A 24,965-nucleotide genomic window follows, 5' to 3' on the forward strand; every position below is an offset into this window, starting at 1 on the left:
AAGAAGAGAGGACAATAGATTGGTTTAATTGTCAACATTTACTGATTTTGAAACATTGTTCTATAAACAGCAACACTTATGAACCCAGGTCAGGGATTTCCATTGAGATTGAAATGCCTGAATAAGATGAAAACTTGTAAAGGAAGACAGCACCACCAAACAACTGGTGGACATAATGCGAAAACACACAGCTTAAGTACCATCTTGGATACTACTTTGGTAGATAGAACATGATAAAGTGCCCTCTCCTGTGCCCTTCCAGTGGAGAAAACATGATAAAGTGCTTTGTAGGGTGTCCTTACATGGAGAAAACAAGTGCCCCCTAGGGTGACCTTAAAATTATGAAAACATGATGTAGTGCCCTCCAGGCAGCCCTTCACGGTAGGAAACGTTTTGCGTTCTAATGCCTTGCTCATACAGCTGGTGCCCTTCAGACAACATGAGTTTTCCACCGCCACTGCCTACCTCATACAGGTCTATCATGATGTTGCCCTCCGGTCCTCCACTGCTCACAACGTTCTCCAGCATCAGGGTGAAGAACAGCCCTCTGGACTCAGACATGTACAGGTTGTAGGAGTCGTTCTGGTGCCAGTCCTGAATCGCTGCCACCACCTGGTTGTCATCTGTGCTGATTATCTGCAGGTCCTAAATGTATGAAATCCATGAGTACTGTACATGCCATCGAGTTTTAGGCATTCATCCAAAGGAGTTAAAAAAAATCTGCATATAAGTGTGAGCATATTGGCTTCAGAGTTCAAGCAGCGAGCAAGCGATTTGTTACTTATGACATCATTCAGCCAGGATCAGCAGCCTGTTCAAAGATGAAGACAGGCTCCATTTAATTTTACTGAATACCTTTTCCAGAGTGAGGTGAGGTAGGGGATGTGTGTCCATCTCGAGGAAATGTTGACACTATAGATGGATAGGTGGATGGATTGATGGATGGACGGATGGAAACAACACTGCAGGCAATAAATCTCTCCTTGTTGTTGTGACTATAACCACCATTCTCTCTAAAACCACTAAGCCACCCTGCTGGGCTTTGAGCAAAAGGGGTTGAGAGCAAAACACTGTTTCTGTGCAAAAGCACATTTACTTCTCTGCTTCAAAAACTTCCTTTGGAGTTATGGGGAAAATGTGCAGCTCTGCATCCATTCACATTATCTGTATCTGTTGATACAGACGAGAGGGCAACTGATTAAAAGACGATCCATTGGTCCTAAATAAGCACAACATCTAAAAATGTAATCATGTATAACAAAATCAATTTTGAGGAGGATAATAATGGGGGAAACAATTTAATGGGTTTGTCAGCAAACATTATGACTAACCGGGAACAGCTAAGCATCCCTCACTAAGTCATCATGATACCACAAAACAGCCTGCGGGAATAAATGGAGTGTTTCACAGTAAAATGAATGCCGCACTTGTTCTTCTGCAACTCACCGAACACTGCATCCCTTCCAGCAGTCTTACCTTTGGCAGAGTATACTTGGGAAGCTTCATTGGGTAGAAAGCATTTCTTTTATAGGACACATAATGGACAGACTGACCACCTACTGGCACCTGGAAAGGCAATATAGTGAAATTAGCAGTTAAATCACATTTCAGGTAAATATTACTAAGACTCACTGTGCACACTGATTGCTAACAGCATGTATCAAAGCATTTAAGCCAGCACCAAAACTCTGGGTTTCCTCCTAATTAGGATGTTGTGCATTATGGCAGAATGATGTTAGAGTAAAATACACAAAGTGATTTACATTTCATGCCATCCTTTCCCAGGATAATGGCCCCTTTCTAGTTAATGAAAAATATGACTGTACATTAAGTTACGATTGAATGCAGTGGTTTTACAGCTTTTAATTGCTCTTTAATGAAGCCAGACCTTGCAATAAAAACCCACCTGGATGAAAACGTATTCATCCTGAACCACCAGGGAATTAGGGATGATAAATCCAGGGAAAGGCTTGCCCTTGTTTCCATCAGAGCAATTCTGAAGTTTACAAGTTATGTACTGTGACCCTGTGGGTAAGCAAGAAATGAGTGCTAAAAATATGACAGAGAGAAAAACAAACAACGGTCTGCAGTCCACAATCAAGGTTTAGCTTATGCTGATGGTTTTAAGTGAGCCATAGAGGCAACATTTTGAAGGCCAAACCTTATTCTCACTAATAGATCAAGTAGAGAGAGAGCTGTCCCAGTGTGTTAGCGTCAGCCAAACGAGGCGGTTCCCCCGGGGACGGGGCATTAACACACGAGGCCTTATGGAAGTTCCCTCTCTGCACTGTGGCCAATAAAAAGAGCCAAGTCACAGCCTGGCCGTTGAAAGATGAATTAGCTTAATCGTATGAAGAGTCTCCATGCAGCCGATTCAGATAGGAACGCACGTTTTAGTACTGCATAAAAAAAGCTCTCACTTGTTTTTCTAAGTTAAGGTTCAGGAATTATAATAAAGGTGAATATTTTCATGCAAAATCTCTTTAAAAATGTCACTAGTCTACTTTTCTGCGTTGCCAAGGTAACATCATTTTATGACTCACTTCCGTCAGAGATGGTGATCTCCAGGTGAATCATCCCTTGCTCTTTGTCTAAGCCCAGCCTGGACCTGCACCGTGACAAACAGGAAGGAAACATTACATTTCTGCTTAAAGGACAGCCTTCATTCATTAATACTGACATTGATATGACATTGTGTGACTCAATATTTACATCATATGCCCGCATTTAAGTCATTGTCACAGTAATTGGTTCCCAACCCTGTTATTTTAGCTTCATTACAGCAAATTGCCCATTCAAAACTAAACGTGTACATACATTTTTAAGCCAAAGACTGAGTTTTCCTCTTGGGTAGTTTTTTATATTTTTTACAAGGCCTCTGAGACAGTCTCTACCTCAAGGAGATGACTGCATCAGCTCTTTGTAGGGTCTGAACTAGCCTATAATGCAAGCAGAGATAAGTGCTTTTTAATTCAAATGGGACACACTTTTTTTATGTAGAGATTAGCTGTTACTAAACAATTGACACACCGTAGTTAACTGCCAGCTTTAATTGTATCTTACTTAATTAAATGGCAATACTAATATTAGCTTACTAACATATTTGCCGTATACCATTAAAATGTAAAGATATAACCACATTTACACACAAATTGAGAGATGGATTTATGAATAGCTGGTACAAGTTCTGAAGGAGTTAAAGTATCCGGTAATTCACAAAAGAAAGTATAATTAGAGAAAATGTGTCCTATTTAGTATTATTAGAAAATTATGTTTTTCTTTCCTCTGCCTTTTATCATAATGTTATATCTGCGAGTGCTAGGTTCTAAACTTTGGTACAAACCATTTAACTTGAGATTTTAACGGTTTTGCATTTTTTTTAACATTAAGTGGCTAAATACAGAAAAGGCTGATAACCAAAGGCATTATTCTATACAAAAAATACATCGAAAATGTAAACAGCTCACACGTTACATGCATTTAACTCTCAGCAACAGACTGTTTTCCTTTTATCAGAAATGCAGTATTTTGAGTTTACATTATATTTAACGTTAAAGTTGTATGTGGGATGGGGAATATGAGTTTCAGCTGTGATCTTAACTTTTCTTTCAAGGTCTTTAATACAACAACCTTATAAACACCGGCCTGACGGACATTTGACCCGCACTGCACTTTATGGGTAAGGTGCACTTAGCCATTTCATTCACTTTCAATAGAGATACTTCATGACGGCAGGACGACAGGAGTGACCACTTGTTGTATTAATAGCAGCTGTTGTGACAGTAGATGGCTTTCTTCTCATTTTCCATACTGTGTCTGAACTGTAATATAAAAAGCCCCCCGTCCTGCTTCCCTCAGCACTCTTTAATTGCCTCACAGCTCCATCTCTTTTAATGGACTTTCTGTCAAATACTTCATCCAATTCTATCAGTGAACAGTGGCACTTGCTCTTAAATAAAGCCCTGCAGTGTTACATAGTGTTCTCCATAGCTAACACATACCACTATGTCTGTCTAGCAAGGGCGGCTGTTAGCATGTTTTTGCAAATCATGTTTGTCAGAATTTAGCAGTTAATTTGAGCAGAGCAGGTTGTGATGACAGATGTTTTATCAAACTTGATTTCTGACGGTGTGGGCAGCGTGTTGTGTTGTTTCCTGACATGTTTTAGTTGATTTATTCCTCCAAAGATATAAGGGAGTGCATGTGTGAATATGAAAAATTAGGGTTTTTAATAGATCATCTTCAAACACTGCAGCCTCAGGACGATGCTAAAGAAATATCAGACACCATAGACCTTAATTAGAATCTTAACTCAAGATATAAATGGTATATTTTGATTTAAGACACTGTGAAACTGTTATTTTACAGTAGAAACATCTGACGTGAATATGCCCTTACAGCACTTCATTATTAGAGATGAATATTCTTTCATGGACTTTTCTGTGTAGTGAGGAGAAATCTAAATTTGGTATCCTTAATTCTGTATTTTACAAAGCAGTGCAGTGTTATACGTGAGAAGCTCCGAGCAAATGATCCCTGATGAATGAGTAAAGAGGGTCTCTTGATGTCTGCTACAAACCTAAATTAAAAACATATGCTCTCATGAGAAAGGACCAGTGTAAAGCCTTATGTGAAGCAGAACTGAGCTAAAAGTCAAAGATCTCTGTGTGCAGTGCACAGATGAGCTCAGGTACATTACCATTAGCTACAGAGAAAAGATTTAATTGTTTCCCCGAAGAGAAAAGGCGTCGTTAGTTATGTGATTTAGGAGAGACTGAAGATGACTGATCATGTTTTATTGGCCATTATGTGATGATTTAGGGCCTATACTTCGTATTAATCTATCTTTCGTTTCTGATGAGTTTCTCTGGATGGATAATAATAAAGAACTGAATCTTTTGGCATCCTATAAGTCCACATGGAATGGGAATTTGTGTGTGCAAGACACAATAAATAACCTTACCAACCACACACACAAGTCACTAACTCTTGTGAAGGATATCGATTTCTCTTCATTACATTACATGTTACTTTTTTATCCAAAGCGACTTACATACTGTGGGCAATCCCCACAGGAGAAATTTGGGGTGAAGCGTCTTGCCCAGGGACACAACGGCATGCTGACTGCAGTGGGGTTTGAACCTGTGCTCCCTTGATCCGAACACCAACGCACCAACCCACTGCGCCACACACCTCCCACTCTTCAACCGCCCGCAACAAATTAGTGTCATAACCAACTTTCCTCTGAGGATAAAAAACCTCGGCCTCATTAAACTAAAGTGTGTCTATGTTTTGTGTACTTTGTCAGCTCCTTTTTCCTTGTGGACTTGTATTAACTTTAATATTGTTGTTAGTGTGTTGTCTTTGTATTTACCACACCAATGCAAAAGCTGCAGGAACAAGTACCGCAGGTCACTCTAACCTTCTTTGATTATTCAGTGGTTCTGCTTCTTTAGCTATACGTGTGAAAAGGGATTCTGTAGCCAACAACTATAAAAACGTTATAAATTAAACATTTATCCTGGGCCATAACCCCTGTATCAGCACCCAACAGCTAATATCGCTAACACACTTGCTCTGCCACTATAGAGCCAATTATGTACAATATACATAGGGTCTCATACTAAAGTGAGAATAAAGTGAGAATATTTGAATATAACTTGATTTGTAATACTGTGATATCCTAACATCAGCCCAACAAACAAATATTACTTATTGTTTTGGTTATATTTGCATGTTTATCAGTGGTTTATAGTAGTTGCTTGGATACTGAACAAGTCTCATTTATGTGTAATATACTACAGTACTTTCATTTGATGCTACTTTATTATTCTACTTCACTTATCTGATACTTTTCAAATTAAGATTTTAGAATTACAAAACAACATTGTCACAGGTTTGATGCATTGATATTGATATTTTATCAGTGAAATAGGTACTTCTAATTTCGACACTTTAAGCACATTTCTCTGATGATACTAATGTACATATTTAAATACAGAAAATGTACTTGTTACCAAGTATTTACAAGTTTGTGTATTAGTGCGTGTGCAGGTAAGCAGAGTCCTTCCACCACCGATATAAAAAATAAATCCACTTTATATAAATTCATTACATATCTAAATCGTATACCTAACTCTTTTTTTATTCATGTTCAGATCCCACTAAATAACATGTAACATATTTGCAGATATGACTTTAAATGAGCTGCTGACTAATCAGAAATGTGCATTAATATTGATGTTAGGGGTCAGTACTCATGTTTTCTCCATGTTTCTACTACTTCCCAGAGAACACAGTGTACATAAAGGCTCTGTACTGCTGCTGTGCTAAGTTGGATTCATTTTCATTAATTAATGTATAATTAATTGTCCTGTGCTTGTTTATTATTTATCATGTTTTCAGAGTAAATCAAAATATGCTAGCATTTCTGCCAACAGTACATCCCTCTGAAAGAGACTGATGGTTTATCTCACCAGTAGAATCTGTTGGGGACGACGCTGTCATGCACGAGCTGCCATCTCCTCCCAAATTCAACAGAGACGTAGAGCTGAAAGATGAGAGGAATGCATTAACCAAATGAGTTACAGTATAAAGAATAATGTTCCAAGTCAGAATGTCCAAGAGAATTATTCCCTGATATATGTCTAACTGTATTATCAAGAAGCTCTCAAGATTTGTAGATTTTATGGCGTCAATGTGTTGATGTTGTTTTGAATTATGCACTACTGCGTGTGTGTTTTGTGAAATTGCATCAGTGACGAGAAAATCCATCAGTTCCTGTACAAATACAGTGATATTCAGAAAAAAGGGAAATTGTAATAAGACTAGTCAATCTGTTTCTTTAGAAAAGAGGGTAGGCGAGGACAGACTAATTGGCCTCTGTATTAAATTAAAATGTCTACTTACTAAAGTAACTCGGCAGGATTTTAGCTTGATCGGTGTTATAAAATCACTAATTTAAGTGTCATTGTAGTCCTTTTATTTGATAAAGCCATTAGTCCTCTTTTTACTGGACTTGTGTTGAAGCTTTTAGAAAGCCTGTCATCTTGTCATAATGATCGAGCTGCAAGCATTTAAAGCTTGGAGCTTTACAAGGATAAGCAACATTATTTAGACTTATCCAAGAGCTTTACACTTTAGAAAGACATGACAGACAATCAATACATGTAAAATGAAACCAAGCTATGATTAATTTTCGCAGTTTAAAAGGAAAAAAAGAAGTTTAAATTGCGATTTACAGAGACGTACTGAATGACCTTAAAGCAAACTTCTTGAGATCGTCTTTTTGACCCGTTGATGGGTCTCGAGTAAGCTTTCATCTTCCTCCCTGCACCATTTATCTCACTTCTCAGACCTTGACGGTTTTTCTCTTGGAAAATCAACTTTTCCAAGAGCAGGCTGGGAAGGCCGAGTTTGATGAGTGTGGTTTTGAGTAAAGCAGGGTTCTTGGGCAGGGTAATGAAAAAGTGTGTGTGTTTATGCATCCTACTGTGTGTTTAGATGTGTCTTCCTTGTTAACTTTCCTGTATGTTTTGTGGGACATAATTCAGAGTTGGATTCAGCTTCAGACATTATGACTTGATAAAGGGAGCAGGTGATGGGCTGCCTCTCTTTTGGCACCGGCAGCCTGGCTTCAGTGGCAGATGTCTCCTCTCATGAACACCATGTCCTGAAAGCTGGCCGCTATTATCAAAATTAATGTTTGGAGCGTGACAACAACCTATGTTTCGTATAATTGCAGGAAGACATCAATTTATCTGTGGCACAACAGGATATAATATATAATGGCAAGAAGAGTCTGGCAGAAATCTCACATTGAGCTAAGTCGTGCATGATAAGCAGCAAGAAAATCCTACACACCTATTCAGCAGCCAGAGATTTCTTTCCTGTCACATTTTCATTTCATTCTTGATTCCAGTTATTTTGATGACACCTGACAGCTACACATTACCTTTTGGTCGTGGCTGTAAGCCAGGATCCAGTCCTCCTGCTCGGGGTGAAACAGCAGGCTGAGGATATCAAAGGCTAAGCTGTGTTTCTGATAGGTCGCCCCCTCGTCAAGGCTAATGAGCAGGCTGCTCTCCACCTCCGGGTCGGTAAGTAACATGATCTGAGACGAGACAAGAAAGGAGACGGGGGGAATCAGCGGCCCACGTCGACAGCATCTATTCCTCAGGGCTTATCTGTACTTGTGCGCTGTTTGGAACAGACGCATCGTGCAGACTCCTGTAGGGTTGCTTTGTAGTGAAGATACTAAAATAAACCTCTGTTACACAGCAAAAATAATGACCGATTTATTCAATTCAGAGTCGTGATTTTTAATAAGATGCATGTGCACACTTACCTTTCTTTTATTGTTCGGACTCACATACAAGTAGCTCAGGATGGTTTTTAGCCCAACTTTCTCATTAAGCTTCTCATATGTCGACCCATAGTCCGTTGACCTAAAGTTTAATTGGAAGGATAAAGTAAAACAGGTTGTGCTGAGAGAAAAGGAGAAAGAAGGTTCACCTTCTAGTTAAGATGCTGATGGTGTCATTAAGCATATCAGGCAAGCAGAAAATTGCAACAGCAGAAGTCTTGAAGCAATTTGCTAGATGAATGGAGATTCTTTTAATTATCCAAATAAACAAGAATATCCTGTGTGGTGAGGGGATGAAACATTATTAATACTTGTAATATTATTGCTGCTTTGGGGTAAAAACATAAATCTAAAGCTTTGGATTTCCATGTTTAATAAATCATATTGAGGATTAGAGGACATCATTGCCTTAAGATGACTTAACATAAAGCATTACAAATGTTTTTGGAACTTTCAGAACCAGAGGAAAAACAATTAACAAACAAACTTTAGATCACTTCTTTGGATAAATTGTAATCAATAAACATATTATGCTGGTCTCAGTTGTTTGGTTGCATTTCAGAAACATTTGAGTGTGTGAAATGGCAAATAAGTATTCATTATTCATTATTTAAACAGTTCGCAACGACCACATTGGATATTAACCAAAATGTGGCATTTTTGTACATAATTATAATAAATATACCACATGGTTTTCCTTCTGAAAATGTTACTTTTGTCATGACCTTTATAAACCCCAATGTCATCTCTTCAAGTTCCTTTCTTCACTTAGGAATAAACTGACCTTGCAAATACTGTATTTTGTTGCAGCGGAAAGCTTTCTTTCACAGCACTGACGTACAACCTTTATTTGAGTTAATATTGTGACCTTGTTAGCAGATGGTTGATTATTTACAAATCCAGCAGTTAGAGATAAACATTTTTGGAGTTGTGTGAAGTTCTAGTCAAGTAGTCTCCATCATTTGAGCATTGTATGTATGCTACCTGTCTTCACAGTAGTGGGTACTAACTATATGTTCACAAGACATCAAAGAGGTTTACTATTATATATCTTATATATAAACTTAGATAGGACTCCAATGTATCTGAGACACTGAACAAAGCTAATGTATCATTTTCTGTAGCGAACTGATTTGTTATAACAGACAGAAGATCTTACCTCCATAATGAACTCTCCGTTACTCTGCCAGAGTTGAAGTCGTAGTACTTTGTCAACATGAGGATCACCTACAAAACAGATCACACAGATAGCTAGCTTCAGAGGAGAGCTATCATCAGAAGCAGCTAGGTGTCACAGGGTGAAACAAAAGAAGAGAGTCGTCCATGCAGGCTTTTTAAGCTCCATGACAGACATGTGTTTATTAAAAACCGAACACTGTGATGGCATGTCAACCCATCCCTCGGTTAGTTGTAATGCTATAAACCACACGCGTATTCTGTATTCTCTGTGGGAAAGCTGACCACATATGCATAATGTAATGGCTTTTAAGACCATGTAGACTACCAGCCAAGGCTTCCACTAGTAAACCATGACTGAATGAATAAATAAGTCAAAGCTATAATTCATTTCAGGCACAGAGCGACAGACCTCGTAAATATCATTGACAATTTTTTTGAAGAGGATCATAAAGTGCCTTTACTTGATATACATACAAAAAGGCTGTATATTTGAAGATGTCTAGTAAATTACCCAATATATGTGTTGGTATATGCATGGAATCACTAATGAGTAAAGCCCCAGACAAAACCACAATTATTACAACAACTTATGTCCAAAAGAATGCATTTTATCCTCTTGATAAAATCTCAACAGCCCTTTACAGACAAAAAGCCCTTTATATTGTGCCCTTCACCCTTTACACAACGTGTGGTGCGCCCTGCCTGCACTGTGCAATCGTAAAATCTGCAGACTATACATCTCCCTGGGGAAGTCTCTCTGGGCATCTTTTCAACGCTATCTTCTAATTATCGAGTGTTATGACTGTTTGGGGTAACATTCTCTATAACAAGGAAACACTTCATCATGCAAACAACGAATCTGAACTTTTTAAAACCTTGCTCGTAGAAATTCAAAACACTCAAGCGCTGACTTCTTCAAAAAATTATTGTGACAAACACACATTGTGCAAACATGTGAAACCCCAAGGTCCAAAAATGATAGTATCTTTGATTTTTTGAGCTGTGTAAATAACAACTTCCTACCAACTTGTGCAACACCAACAAAACCACAATAACAGTAACTCTGACTTATGAGTGCAAAACATCAACCAACAGCGACTCCATCCTAAATATGGACCACTCAATATCCAATATGTAATTATTGTACCAATATCAGAATAACCCAAGCGAATGAAATCCTCCTGGTTTTGTGTTTTTGTGTAAGACTATTAAACAGTATCTTTGAATGTCTTGTTTTGTTTTGTTTGAACAAAAGCCCAAAACGTTAGGAAATAAAACACAGTAAAGCATCAAAGAGAAGCAAGTATCAAACATGTTTTCTGTTGCTCTATTTATTTATTAAACTATTAATTATCTTAGCTCCATCATAAACAATTCAGTATATGAATTGTCCTAAAAAGTCGTACATGTCCTGCACATTTATATATATGTTATTTGTGTTTTTTATCATAAATGTATGGCTTCTGTCTTTACCTTCATGATATCTCAATTAAATATTGCAAAATAAGTTCCAAAATAACATCTTTACAAAAATGCAATGCATTTAAACTTAACTAGTTTTGCTTTATTTGTTATAACTTGCCCCCTTTGTAGATAAGCTTACGTATGAAAATCCTTTATATATGAGCGCTAGTTCAGAGATAATCCATGTAGCTTTTTATAACTACACTACCAAGTGTCCAGAATGGGTAGCAGAGATTAATGGCTTCTAATGAAATGGCCTATACCTTCCAACAGTCTTACCCTCATGGACACCGTCATAAGCAATAAAACAACATGCAGCAGTCTGAAAATTAGGATAAAATATATCCCCCATTCTGTCTGGCAATTAACTTTATGCATTCGCTTGGTAAGTATCCAGCATTACAGTCTGATGTCATTTGCATCCAACTTCGCCTGCTTACTCTGTTCTGAGGGACGTTGAAAGAGAAAGGTGAAGCCCCATGGCTCAACGCGTCAATACAGTGCTATAATATTCACTTTGTAGATATTTCTGTGTGAAACGGCCGTTTGAAGTTCAGCATGTCACATACTGTAAGACATTACATTGCTTTTTGAAATCACTGGACGAAGGTCTTTAATTGCTCACACCATATACTGGATGAAGGCAGAAATCCCCCTATGGATGAGTAATAATGCCTTATGCAATTCATAATTTCCCAATACATTTCAACAGATGTATCACATTTGCTTGGATGCCAGCAACCATGTAGTGCACAGCCCATTAACACAGCAGAGGCACCTACATACCTCCAAACTGGATTACTTGACATCCAAGAGCATGCAAATTGATTTTTCAACCTCTAATCCTTTGTAAATCTTAAACCTTGAAGGTAAATGGACTGGGATGAATTTGATCATTATGTAAGAATGAATAGAGGCTTAATAGTGATTTAAAGGGCTTAGGGTGAAGAGATTACTGTTGAGAAATGAAGGTGTAGTCTAAAGAGGAGAAGGGGGGATTCTGTTATTGAAGGGTGAACACCTGAGACAAATGAAAGGAGCGACAGAATACACATTACGATTCATTCCCACTCTCACCATCCTGGAGAGACAGACTTATCAGCTGTTGGAAATAAGTTGCCCCATCAATAATACTGTCATCACATTCAGCCACTGCAATTAAACAGATGGATGATTCCATAAAATCAATTGTTACAAGAGTTACTGACTGGAATATTAACAATGAAGACAAATAAAACACATCAAAAAATGGTCACATGCCTGTTGTGTTTCGAAGGCTTTTGCCTAATGCATGATGGGATGGATCAAGCTCATCTTTAGCGCTGAATAGGATCAACCAATTGAAATTAAAACATTGACATGTTTTTCTTTTTGGGATAGGTTCTAATGCTTTACTTTTAATACATTTAAAAGGTTTTATTTCTCCAAATGTAGCGGTAAGTTGCCATATAGTCATACGAAAGTTTGTTGATACAAAATAATAGCGGCTTTATTGATAAAGCTTTTAAGGTCACATTTTGAAAGGACAAAGAAGATTTCTTAATGATAATTTCACTTCATTGGTTACTGGTGACTTTGATGGTTATAAATAAGATATATAATTTGAAAGGAGAAGGGTGAGAACACCTGCCGTCAAGATATTAACACCCACGAAGTATTAACAATGTGACAAGGAACGCCTTCCATGGAGTAAAAAAACACAGCTTGGATGCCAGTATAGCAAGTATGATCAAATCCCTATAAACAGCATAATTTACCACTTTTAATAATAAAATAACTGTCATTTTCTATTACATTGTTGATGGCCCTGAGACTCTGCAGCAATAGCCTGCAGTAAAGCTCATCCTTGTATACTTCAATACCACCTCAGTGAGAAACGCAATGTAAAGAGGCTTTTGTCTGCCACATCAATTTATATCACTTCATTAACAAAGGCAACATTTCCTCAGAGGCCAGATGTTGTGCTGAAGCTAGGTTGTTTGAAGTCAGAGCGTTTGGCTCTCACATGGATGGCAGGTCACTGCAATCATGAATTATAAAGCTACTTCAAATAAACTATTGTTGTTCAAATAAAACCTGATGTTTCCTATACAAGGAGGAATAAAAGCAAAGTGAACAAAACATCTTCGCTCACTGCTTTAAGCCCTTGAAGGGTATTAATATGACTGGAAGTTTTGAAAATCGTGTTCCTTGAAGTAGTAAAGTTCAGCCGCATTGAGACTGATAGCAGCATACTGTTACTTCTGCAGATGGTAATACCACTGATCTGTGAACATCAAATAACGGATATTTTAAATGGACAGAGAACAGATACTCCGTGTTACAGCTTTCAAGCAGAACAGAAAGTGTCTGACTTTATTGGACTCGTCGTGTCGAGACGCCGGCCCTGTGTGTAAGTAGCAGCTTGGTTGACAAGTCATCTGAAACGGCTTTCCTACGGTCTTCTACTCTCGCACCATTTGCTTCTTCACATAAACGAGAGTCAAGGCTGGTTCAGCAGCTAAGCTACAGCGGCCCGCTGAGCTTGGAAGTTTGCGTGTGCAGGAGGAGGGGGCTGATCAATGCAGGCGAGATTAGAAAGCTGGAGGCTAGGTTTTTCACCCCAACCAAAAGGTTTGCATCCAGTTTGCAAGGATGTTTTTCCAAACTACTTGTAAGTCTTCAGAATTAAGTTTGAAAGTGCTGAGTGGGAGGGCAGCAGATTTAGTTGCATGTAACAAACTAAAAGCTCCCTGGACTCTTTAATAAATTGCGTTTTTTCCAGTCATAAATAACATTAAACAGCTGATTTTGATAAAAAATGCTTGGGAAGGATTTCTTTCAGCCGGGCGAACTAAAAGTGTTTGAAACCTCCTGTTTTTGCATCACTATAAATCCAAAGAAGAAAGTCCAGTGTAAATCAAAGTTTGGGTTTTGAATGTGAGGCTTTTCTTACTGCAGCCAGATGGTGTAACTCATGCTGTGTGAATGAGTAATGCAGGTAGTCAGCATTAAATAGGAGACTTCTCTTCACCAAATGAAGGGGTGACTGAGCAATGGCCAAAAACAGTATATTGACAACAACGGCAGCAACAGGTATGTCTGATTCATGAAACACTAAGGTGCTGACGGTGTTGGTTTAACTTTAAAACTCACCAATCAGCTAAAGACATGAAAATACATTTAATAAAATACAGCAGTGAATAACCGTCCAGCAGCGCTTGTCGTTTTGTGGTTGGTCGGTCGGTCCCAGAAAAATCAGACACTCCTTGGCAGCCACAGTTTTTGCCTTGGTTGCCAATTTGAAATTTGGCATGGAGGTCAAGTGTGTGTGTGTGTGTGTGTGTGTGTGTGTGTGTGTGTGTGTGTGTGTGTGTGTGTGTGTGTGTGTGTGTGTGTGTTTAGGATTGTGTGTGTGTAGGATTCTGTAAAGGTGTGTGTTTGTATGCATGACAATAAGCAAATGGGGTGGTAACAATAGGATGTGGCCTGTCAAGTGTTGTAAGGTAGAGTGTTGGGATGCATGCATTGAAGCATATAACTATTAAAATGCAACATAAGTATGTCTTAAGTGAAAACACAAAAAAGTGCAAACACAAAGACATGTCTGCAACATAACAAATAAATAGAGTAGTAATGTAAGGTAAGGTCTCAATACCAATGTTACAGCCAAATACATTTTATCCATGGTCTCATATCAAATCATTGGCTGATTTTCATATCATTTCTGCTCCATTAGACAGCACACGGTGGAGAAGAAAAGAAATCGGGGGAGGGGGGGTGGCACAGCTGGTCTATAAAAGACACTCTGCAGGATTTCAAGGCGTAAGAGATCCTCACCACAGGAAGGCTAGGTGGCTTGGCGGAGCTCAGCTGCCAGTAGTTTGTGTGCAGTGCTGAGCTTTAAAAACCAGCCGATCTGTTTATCCATGCAACGTAGGCAATGCCACATCCTGGAATTTGTGGAGGAAAAACACATTCTTTGTCTTTGGTTTTGGTCGTGGTGATGTTATTAATATGTATTTCATGAATTTATGTATGTTTCTTCAGCAGGATATATGATGTTCACTCCCTTAAACAACACTATAGCAACTTCTCCACCCTCAGCAGCCTGTCCATCACGGCCGCCCAGGAGACTGGGGGGGTGGGTGGGCGTCCGTACTGACAGCAGCAGCCTAAGGGTTGTCCGAGCATGTCAACAAGCTGCAGGAGGGCACATGCACCACAGTGTTCAGCACCAGCTGTTTAGGATGGCATGCTGAGGAGGAAGAATCAATGTTGGGAAGGTAGGCGACAATACATTGTAAAATAGGTGTTCAGGAGTAACCTTAATTTAACCATTGAGAACATCAGGTCTCCTCAAGGTGCAACATTGACAGCCGGGGGGGGGACACGTATGATTGCAGACAAAAAAGGCCCCAGTGTTGATGTTTGCAGTTGGGCAAGCTGCAATCTTTGTACGAATTGTCCTGTAAATACTTTCTTAGTTATAGTATTTTCCCCCAAAGATATTGAAGTGACTGTTATTTTGTATATATTGATTGTTGTGCTTTTATGTATGTCTTAATGTGTGCATATGTATAAATATGTCTGTTGATTGTGTGTGTGTGTATATATATATATAGGTATATACATATTATTATATATATTTGTATTTTTTGTCTTTGGGATTGTGGGAAACTGTATTTCGATCTCTCTGTCTGTACACACAAACTGAAAGATTGACAATAAAGTTGACTTTGACTTCATTGAAAACTGAATACTGTGTGTATTGAACAGTTACATTTTAAAATATTGTGCAGTTTTGAAATTTGGATGTATATATTTGGGGGAGACATGGGAGAAGACATGGCAAATGTATTTTTCTCAGTAGTTTCTTGTTCATGGAATTAATTTACACATTAATCATGCCTGAAAAAATCTAGTTTGGCATTCATCTTGATGTAAGTCACATTGGTATTTTCTGCAGAATAATAAATGACGAGTGTCTGACATCCATTAGGCCGTGCTGCACATGGACTGCAGAACATACTGTGGACACTGCAATGTATACTTGTGTTGCTTTTATGCAGGCATTTTCAGAGTCCAGTTAAATCCTTGTAACTAAAACAATGTTATTCACATCTCACAATGAGCTGGAATCGAACTTCCCTCCACCTTGAAATAACCCTCGCTCTGTTTGACCTTCAACCGGTTGCTAAGCCATATTGACACACAAACCTAAGAGCTGAAAATACAATAAAACATGGATTTGAGCACCCCTGAGCCAGGCATAAACATTCTGTAAGATGGAAGAGGCATTTTAAGAATAAGCTGCTAATTAAGTGGCTCCTCGTGGTTGCTTAAGGCTGAGGAAAGGTATTTTCTCAAGCATGAAAGACCTTTGCCAAAGATGGAAAAAAAAAAAAAAATGCTACAAAGAGAAGGTTTGTGGTACACAGGAGCAGAAATTCACCTCAGGGGAGACACAAAACATGAGCTCCCTTTTTGCAAAGAAATGGAGTCCGAAAGCAAAACATGTGTCAAACTAAATAAATAAATGAATAATTAATTACTTAAGCTCAAGGCAGTGCATTGCGGACACAGGCTGTCTATCAACAGCTTGCATTTTTGGGACAAAAACTCTTAAGAATGTCCTGGATGTTTTAGGGATCACCAGAAGAAGAGAAATTAGAGATAACACGGTGTCTTCTTCAAACACATTAGATTAGGCGCATTCACACCGGAGTAATTTTCCCCCTACTATTCCCGTCTAGTTCCGTTAGTACCCCTTATGTCGCGTTCACACCGGTTCACACCAAAAAGAGTACTTAGTGACGGGAACTTTTACCCCAATTTTTAGTGCCTGCTGAGAGGTGGTACTCTCCTGTGGGAAAAAAAAGTGCCCCAGTTCTGATTGGCTGGGCAAATTGCAAACCACGCCCCGTAAAACTCTGAAATGTTTTGTTGAGCCACCATTTTATTATCCTCGCATTAGCATTATTAACATTAGCATTCGCCCAGCACACAAACGCAGAGAGACTAACTTATGGCAACACAAAAGAAAACATGGGAGCGGTGGAGATGAGGAGGTGTCGGCGTTCGAGCGATTTACTTGGAAGGCTTCAGTACTGAAGCCAGTCCCCAACTCCGGGGACTTCCGGCCGGGGACTTCGGGTGGCATTATACGCCGTGAAGTTGTTTGCGGCCTGCCAGTAAACCCAAAGCAGAAGAAGAAGAAGTGACGTCAGCGGCTCATTTGCGTAATCTTCCCTCAGGGAACTTATTCCGGTGTGAACGCGATCGGCTCTTAGTTCCATAGGGGAACTAAGTGCTGGGAACTAAGTGCTGGGAACTAAGTACGGCAAAGTACTTGGTGTGAACGCGGCTAATAAGGACACAAGTACCTTTTTACTCATCCTGATGGTTTATGCAATAAATAACACAATTTGCTGCCTGTTTTACTTATTTTAAGAATGTTACTGTTACTCAAATTAAACACATAGCATCTTTAACAGCTGGATTGAGGCGAAATAGAAAAGGACATGTGTTCAAGGTCATGAGGGGCTGAAGCTTATACCAGCAAGCACTAGGCAACACCCAAGGCAGTTTGATAGGTCTAACGCAGAATGACAAACACATTCGCAAATAAAGGTATATTACACTTTCTGATTCACCTTACTTGCATGTGCTTTGACAGTGAGATGAAACTAGAGCACCTCAGTATAACCAAAATATGCTTACCAAGTCAAATCTCCTGATCATCAAATATTGGCTGGATTTGAATATTTGTTTATGCGTATATTGGGTAGCTTCTTGATGTTCAAGTTGCTGTTCTGGCAATAAACAGAAGAGAAGTTGCATAATGCGTCAAGCTCAAATGTACAGGTGTAGAGGGCCCTAACATGTTTGACGAATTAGTTGCTGTTAGACATTCAGTTAGAACAGTCTTGCATCACCTGTTTGACAATTGGGTGATTTTCTAGGGTTTATCGAAAAATAATGTTCTTAGGCACGTTCACACCGCAGTACTTTTCCCACTTTAGTTCATCAGAACTTAGTTCATCAGAACTCTTTAGTTCTGATGAACTAAGTACAGATCGCGTTCACACCGGAATAAGTCCCTGGGGGGAGGATTAGGCAAATGAAGCCGCTGACGTCACTTCTTCTTCTTCTGCTTTGGGTTTACTGGCAGGCCGCAAACAACTTCACGGCGTATAGGCTACTGCCGCCGGAAGTCCCCGGCCGGAAGTCCCCGGAGTTGGGGACTGGCTTCAGTAGAAGCTGCTGGAAGCCTTCCGAGTAAATCGCCAGAACGCCGACACCTCCTCATCTCCACCGCTCCCATGTTTTCTTTTGTGTTGCCATAAATTAGTCTCTCTGCGTTTGTGCGCTGGGCTAATGCTAATGCTAATAATGCTAATGCAAGGATAATAAAATGGCGGCTTCACAAAACCTTTTGGGAGTTTTACGGGCCGTGGTTTGCATACCGCCCAGCCAATCAGACATAGGAACCTTTTTCTCCCACGAAAGTACCTGCTCTCAGCAGGGACTGAAAACTGACGGAAAAGGGGGTAAAAAGGTTCTCATTAACTAATTTGAGTTCCGGCTCTTTTTGGTGTGAATGCGACATTTCGGAACTATATCGGAACTAAAGTGGGAAAAGTACTGCGGTGTGAACGCGGCTCTTGACTGTTATATATTATGTTCAATATGGGCCCCCATAGAATGACTTTTCATGACGTATTGGCCATGCAGACTATGGGCTATGAAGGCCTATCTAAGAGTTAACAAAGCATTAGATCAACCAAACAAACAGTGTCTTCCCACTTTAACGCAGTTGCATTTTACAAAGTCAGAATGCTGTTGAATTCAAATTGAATACATGAAAGTGTGGATCCAAAGAGGTGATTCTTAAAATAATGTCTGAGAAGGTTTGGTATCATTATGGCTTTCTTGCAAGTTTTCTTTATCTTACGTTGGGAACATAACAACAGCCTTGTGTAGAGATAAGGCAACGGGACATGCAGTAGGTCAGCAGTAGACAGATAGAGCATTTTACCAACACCCACCTGGAGCAAGATGCACGAATCAAAATCAGACTTGACTCCCTGCACACTAACCTTCACTTATATTTTCTTTAGATAAACATGATGTCTTGTTGGCTGATTGCTAATAAAAGGTCAAGTGAGTCTATGATTAACATCCTCTGCAACACAATAGGATAGAATTTATTTATCTAACCGTACTGGCTCCTGTAGATAAGGTGTTTTAGGCCATGGCTGTTGGTGCTACGTTAGAGTTCTGAATGAAGTAAACACATAAACTTATCTTTTCAGTAAGGCTTAATTGCCTAGAAAATGAGAATTTGACCTTCTAGGCTATAGTGACATACAAAAACCACATGAATCACTGCCTTAAAAGCAACATTATCCTTGATTTTCATGTTGACTAAAAAGCTAAATGAAACTGCAGCTAAGTTTTTGTGATAAAGGCACATATTATAAAAGGAACAATAACATCAAACCTATTCAACAGAAAATGAATAAAAAAATAAAGTCTTGAATTGGACAGAAAAAAGTAAACATCATAGTCCTTATTAGGATTAGACGAAGAAGCTGATGTTCTGTAGGCCCACAACTCAACGACTGCTCAGATTTCACAATTTGTAAAGAAGAAAATCACAGTAAGCTGCGCTATTAAGATATGTGATTTGTTGGCAACGGGTGAAGCCGCCTGCAGTGTATAAACAAGGCAGCACTTTCTCACAGAGACAGAGTCACATTAACAAAAGGAGATATTACGTCTATTGAATACTCAATACTTCTATTGAATCAGCCCCAAAACCCTTTCTTCTCTTTCCCCAATTGATCTACTTAAATATTTTACAAATTGCCTGCTTCTTCTTATTTAGCCTGTAAGATAAGGTTGCCTATTAATGTGGTAAACCCCTTTTAAATCTCCTCATATACCTAGGGAAAGTGGTTGAGCCATTATAACTGGACTATGACAAGTTAAACAAAGACGTTTAAGCAAATTGGCCACTTTGGAAACCAGCTGGAAAATCTGTGAGCTTCTTTGTGATCACCTGGCCTGTACCTACACAGAGAAAGGGGGCTGTCACATGTCGCAGAAGTTGGAACACACACACATTAAACAATTATTAGAAGTGTGGGGTTGGACTCTGTGACATTAGGTGTGAATTATCTAAGAAGGACTATAACGTGTAATATGTAACTGTGAAAAACAATGATGCCAAATCCTGGGGATAATACTGCTACAAAATCGATCAAAAGGAGCTTTAGATTGTAACCATCTGTTATTCTCCAAGTATTTTCTTTCTCACCAATACTTGCACGTATAAAGTATGGCAGACGGGTAGGCCTACTTTCCAACAACACCCTTCCCTCCTTACATACTCATATTCAACGTACAGTCATGAGCACTATTCTTTTTCAACAGGGGAGGAGAACCCCCCCCCTACCTTCATCTACTTCAGCACCACAGATAGCATGGATTTATCAATACTCAGCACAGTAAGAGTTGCTTTTGAAATGCTCTGCTGAGCGTCTGCTGGAATCATAAGCCGTGTGGCAGCGATCAGCTCCGTTGGACGCGGTGCAGCTGCAACCAGTGGAGGCTTCTAACGTGAACAAACCCCAGTCAGATAACGGACCAGTGAGTCAAACAGAATAGACTCACATTATTCAATTAAACAACCCCTCTGCCCTGCACTCTCATTGCTGCTAGAGCACTGAAAATGGAGATGGTAGGTTAACAAGGGTGATACATTTAGTTGATTTTGCTAACAAGGGGCATGGCTTCCCCCTCTCAAATCGCCTCTGGAACATGAGAGGCTAAAATCAAATAAGTGCATGACCCCTGATGCTAAACTATTCCTTTAAATAAGGCAACAGTTTGAAAAGGATATAAGTATGTTTTTAGATTCCAGGTTTAGTTGTGGTTGGATGCAATGGAGGCATTTGACTGCAGCATTGTTGTCCTTGTGAAATGGGTTGGTCCTGCTGACCCTGTTTTAAATCATTAATACATCAGAGGTCTTCTTAGTCTACAGTACCTTCAGATGATGTCATCATAACATCAATTTTCACAGCTATGCCAAAGAAAGACAATGAACCTACAGTATATGTAGAACCAAATTATTGAAATGTGATAAACTGGCTCACAGCCTGTCTGCACTTTATACATTCGTAATTATTATCTAAGACTAAAGGAAATACAAGAAAGACATAAATACTTTTGCTAAGCCCCAAGGCCAAAATAAATGCACCCTCGTAAACATCTTGGATCTCTGGTTTCCCCACATCAAGCCCTTGAAATTGTGTGAGATGCTGCTTATAGTAATGAATCACACCTCCAAATCAGCTTCTTTCAGCTCGGAAATATTTCAAGAGTGCAATTTAAAGCAACAACATTCCAAAAAGCAAATTTGTGCTTACATCTCAAGCAGGCTTGACTACAACACATCTCACAGGTCTTAAGTCTATTTAGGGACTATAAATGATTTAAACTCTGCTGCTTTACTCCTGATCAAAACAAGAAAAAATAAAGCTTTTGTCTGAACTGTACGTGGCTTCAAGAATCTTAGATGTTAAGATTGTATGTAAGTCCCTTTGCTTGTGTATACAGTGAAGCTTTAAATGGCTTACATCGAAGACCCCTATGGTTTTGAAGCCTTCAGATTTACTTACATCCTCCGTTGTATGTTGTTAGATGTTCAGAATCATAGATAAAAAAATGGGAGGTTCCCAATCTGGGTTAGCTGGAGGCTAAACACATCAACACGTCGATGTTGTTTTTCAACTTGTCTTTAATCTCTCCCTGTACCTATATTTAGTATTTGACAATATTACTTTAATGCTATTTTGTACTTCATTGAGTTTCTCAAGGTTCTTTTTTTGTTGCACTTTAAGTAACATTGTTTGTGTAAAGGAGGTTATAAAAATGAAATTATTATTATTATTTAACCTATCTGGTGTATAATGACTTTCACTTTTAGCCTCCAGTATCTGTGCTCATTGAGCTGCATACCTATCCTTTAGAAACAACACCCATTTCTATTTTTGAGAAAGGCATATAGGGCAATAAGACAGCTGCATAGAAATCTATCACATCCACAGGAAATCGTAGATTATGCCTAAAGCCAAAATCAGTGATTCGATTTTTTTTTTAAACAGCACAACTCTAGGCAGAACATTAAACTTATATTAATTATTTGTATTACTTTAAACTTCAGCCTACCTGCCAAGTCAGCTAATCAATAAACAATGGTATATTGAGAGGAGAGAGGGAGAAAGAAAGAGGGGGGGGGCAAGGCAAAATTGAATCCCTCTGACTTGCCAGGGCATCAGCTCAGCACTCAAATATTTCATCTCCTAAAACTACTGATATAAATGAGTTAAATTACTGTGCAGGATTGGTGAGTGAACAACACTGACCCCACTGCGTCAAAACAGGTCCGTGCGTAAATCTGGGGAACATAAACTACTCACGCTGCTGTTTTGTCCGGACCAGTGCACCATGGCCTGGTTATGAGCCGTGTCCCCGGCGAGAGCAAATGTCGAACTTGTGAGCTCCAACTCCTCCAGGTCCGAGAACGAGACGTCCTCCCCGTCCTCGGCTCTGAACCCGGACCAAGCCTCCGCGCTCCTCGCACTCCGGGTTCGTCTCCAACTGGCCACATCGTTATCCTCGTTAACTGTCACATCAACATGCTCCCCATCGTTTTCCTCGTTATGTTTTCCATCTCCGGTGCTATTTTCGGTTACGTTACCATTACAGGGGGAAGGGGCAGCCGCGGGTGAAGCACTTCCAGTGAACTCTTTCGGGTGGGAAAGTTTTTGCTTATCGTTCAAAGCGTCCTTCTGGGGACAGCTTGATTTATTTCCCCCGGAGCGAGGCTGCACTTTCGACGAACTTTCTTCGCTTGCGGTTGATTCCGCAACCGTGTGCTTTTCCTCCCCGCCGGCGTTGGGTTTGGCGCCCGGTGATCCCTCCGTAAATCCCACTAATTCTTCCGCTGATGCCTCGCCAAAGTTAGTGAAATCCAGCTCCGAGAGGTCCCGGGGAAATTCTGTAATTAGCGGTAGCTGGCACGAGGGAATGCACCTTATCTCCCCTTTTGTTCCGCCCAGGATGGAAGTTAGGGTGAAGAGCCAAATCCACTTAGAGAAAAAGATAAAAACGTAGTGACCGAGACGACGCTCCATTCTACGTTAATTCCGACTTCAGGCGTGTTAAAAACATGTCATTTTCACTCTTGAGCGTGAGTCTGTCATCACCTGGTAAAGTGGAGTCCGGGAATGCACTGTGGGGAGGTGCAGCAGCGCGCGGACAAGTGTTCCCAAGTACTGATGCAAACGATGCATCAGAGGAGGAGCTGGAGGCTGAATTCTGGACGAGAGGGGAGAGGGGCCCATACCCTCGCATCCTCATCTCAACCTGGATGAAAAAAGCAGCGTACCATTAATTCAGTTATATTTCTGTAGAGGCACGGTTACCCCCTGGGGGGTTTTATTCTGTTTTTGATCAGCAGTGTGCCAGATATTCCACTGTGCAATCTTTGACTGGATCATCATCTTGTAGGTAATTATGCATTGGAATATCTGAAAGGTATTCTAATGCTCCCTGAGGAAAAGTCTAGAAACATTATTGGGTGTGCCTCTGCCTGTCTTTGTGTAGAAATGCTCTTGTCAGGAGCTCTACGGGAGATACAACGAGGCTTTGCATTTTCCATTAGCACAGGCCTTGGTAATCAATTAACAGGATGCCTGTGTTCACTGTCAATTACTCCATGCAGGTAATGATTCTGTTGTGGCCCCTCTGCAAAATGGCTTCGAAATTGTTTCACTTAGGCTGCACTCCTGTATTATCCAAACAACACAGCTGAGTGGAGAAAATGCCTACCCACCAAAATACTGTTTTTTGTGTCCTTTCCTCAGGTTGATATTGGGGGTTTTGACATAGAATACTGAGAAGCATTCAAACAAAAGAAGAGATTAATAATCAACCCTATGTCTGTATGTATCTAAGCACAGGAACATGCAGCGTCCATGGCAATAACCGAGAACCCATTATACTGTAACCACGCAGACACCCTGGAATATAATGTTATATTTCCTCATACTTTGGGATTTGTTCCAGGCAGCTAATGGTAAACCATTAGGAGAACTAGAGCCTGTCCAAACCCCGTGATTAGATTCTATTTCTAGGCAACATTTAGTCAATAGGATGAGGATGCTGTTGACTGGTGACTGATGCCGAAGAGACTCCCTATATTGAGCTGTGTTCTCCACATCGCTCTGAGCTGCGACGTGATCCTGTTCCACACACGGGTCAACTGCACAGAGATGTCTTTCATTGGCAGCCATTAGTGATGCAGTGAGCAAGAGCTGTCTCAATCTGTTTCAGTTAGCTCCCACCAGACAAGGGGAAACCAGTCTATAATGCAGATTGATGGCTGACTGAGAATTTCAATCATGTAGAACATTGACTAAAAAGCTCAAGTCTTGAGTGTAATGCAAACCTAATGCACAGTCAAACTATTACAATTCAGACGACGTCTCAGAAAGTAGTGCCTGTGAGTGTGGGGGACTTGAGCGACTGTTTCTATGTATTTTTGACTTGCTGTTTGTCTGGGATACATCTGCAACGACATTGTGAGGTGATCATTATGGATTCTTGCCTGACCTGTCTGCTGAGTTTAGTAACGGATGGTTGTGTGCACATGTTGGGTTTGTGTATGCCTCGTTTTTTGCCATTTGGTCATGTTTTGCTTGTAATACTTCTGTGTGAAAAGTAGAGATGGGTGCAACCACAGGTTGGATGAATATTGATTAATATAGTGATTTGTGTTCTCAATCAACCAATGAATTGTTTAAATGTCAGAAATAAATGAAAAAGACCCATCTCAATTTCCCAGAGGAGGAAGGAGGCTGTGACATTTTGAAATTATTTGCTATATTGGAAAACAGCCCAC

General features: G+C 39.8%; 1 protein-coding gene across 2 annotated transcripts in view; it reads right to left on the bottom strand.

Moving 5' to 3' along the window:
• sorcs1 (sortilin-related VPS10 domain containing receptor 1) overlaps nt 1-23,305 on the bottom strand; it is a 43,522-nt gene extending 20,217 nt beyond the window's left edge. Inside the window, exons 1-10 of one of the 2 annotated variants that reach the window (XM_010784170.1) lie at nt 22,480-23,305; nt 9,525-9,592; nt 8,348-8,447; nt 7,955-8,113; nt 6,477-6,550; nt 2,544-2,608; nt 1,907-2,025; nt 1,477-1,566; nt 856-912; nt 466-645 (exon numbers count right to left, since the gene is read on the bottom strand). In XM_010784170.1, the coding sequence (XP_010782472.1) occupies nt 466-645; nt 856-912; nt 1,477-1,566; nt 1,907-2,025; nt 2,544-2,608; nt 6,477-6,550; nt 7,955-8,113; nt 8,348-8,447; nt 9,525-9,592; nt 22,480-23,196 (1,629 nt within the window). In that variant the 5' untranslated portion in view covers nt 23,197-23,305. The remainder of the gene's footprint in view (nt 1-465; nt 646-855; nt 913-1,476; nt 1,567-1,906; nt 2,026-2,543; nt 2,609-6,476; nt 6,551-7,954; nt 8,114-8,347; nt 8,448-9,524; nt 9,593-22,479) is intronic. The other variant, XM_010784171.1, reaches the window with a different exon arrangement.
• Between the last annotated feature and the right edge of the window lie 1,660 nt (nt 23,306-24,965).

The sequence above is a fragment of the Notothenia coriiceps genome, unplaced genomic scaffold (assembly GCF_000735185.1).
Source record: "Notothenia coriiceps isolate Sejong01 unplaced genomic scaffold, NC01 NC01_scaffold00026225, whole genome shotgun sequence".
Lineage (NCBI taxonomy): Eukaryota > Metazoa > Chordata > Actinopteri > Perciformes > Nototheniidae > Notothenia > Notothenia coriiceps.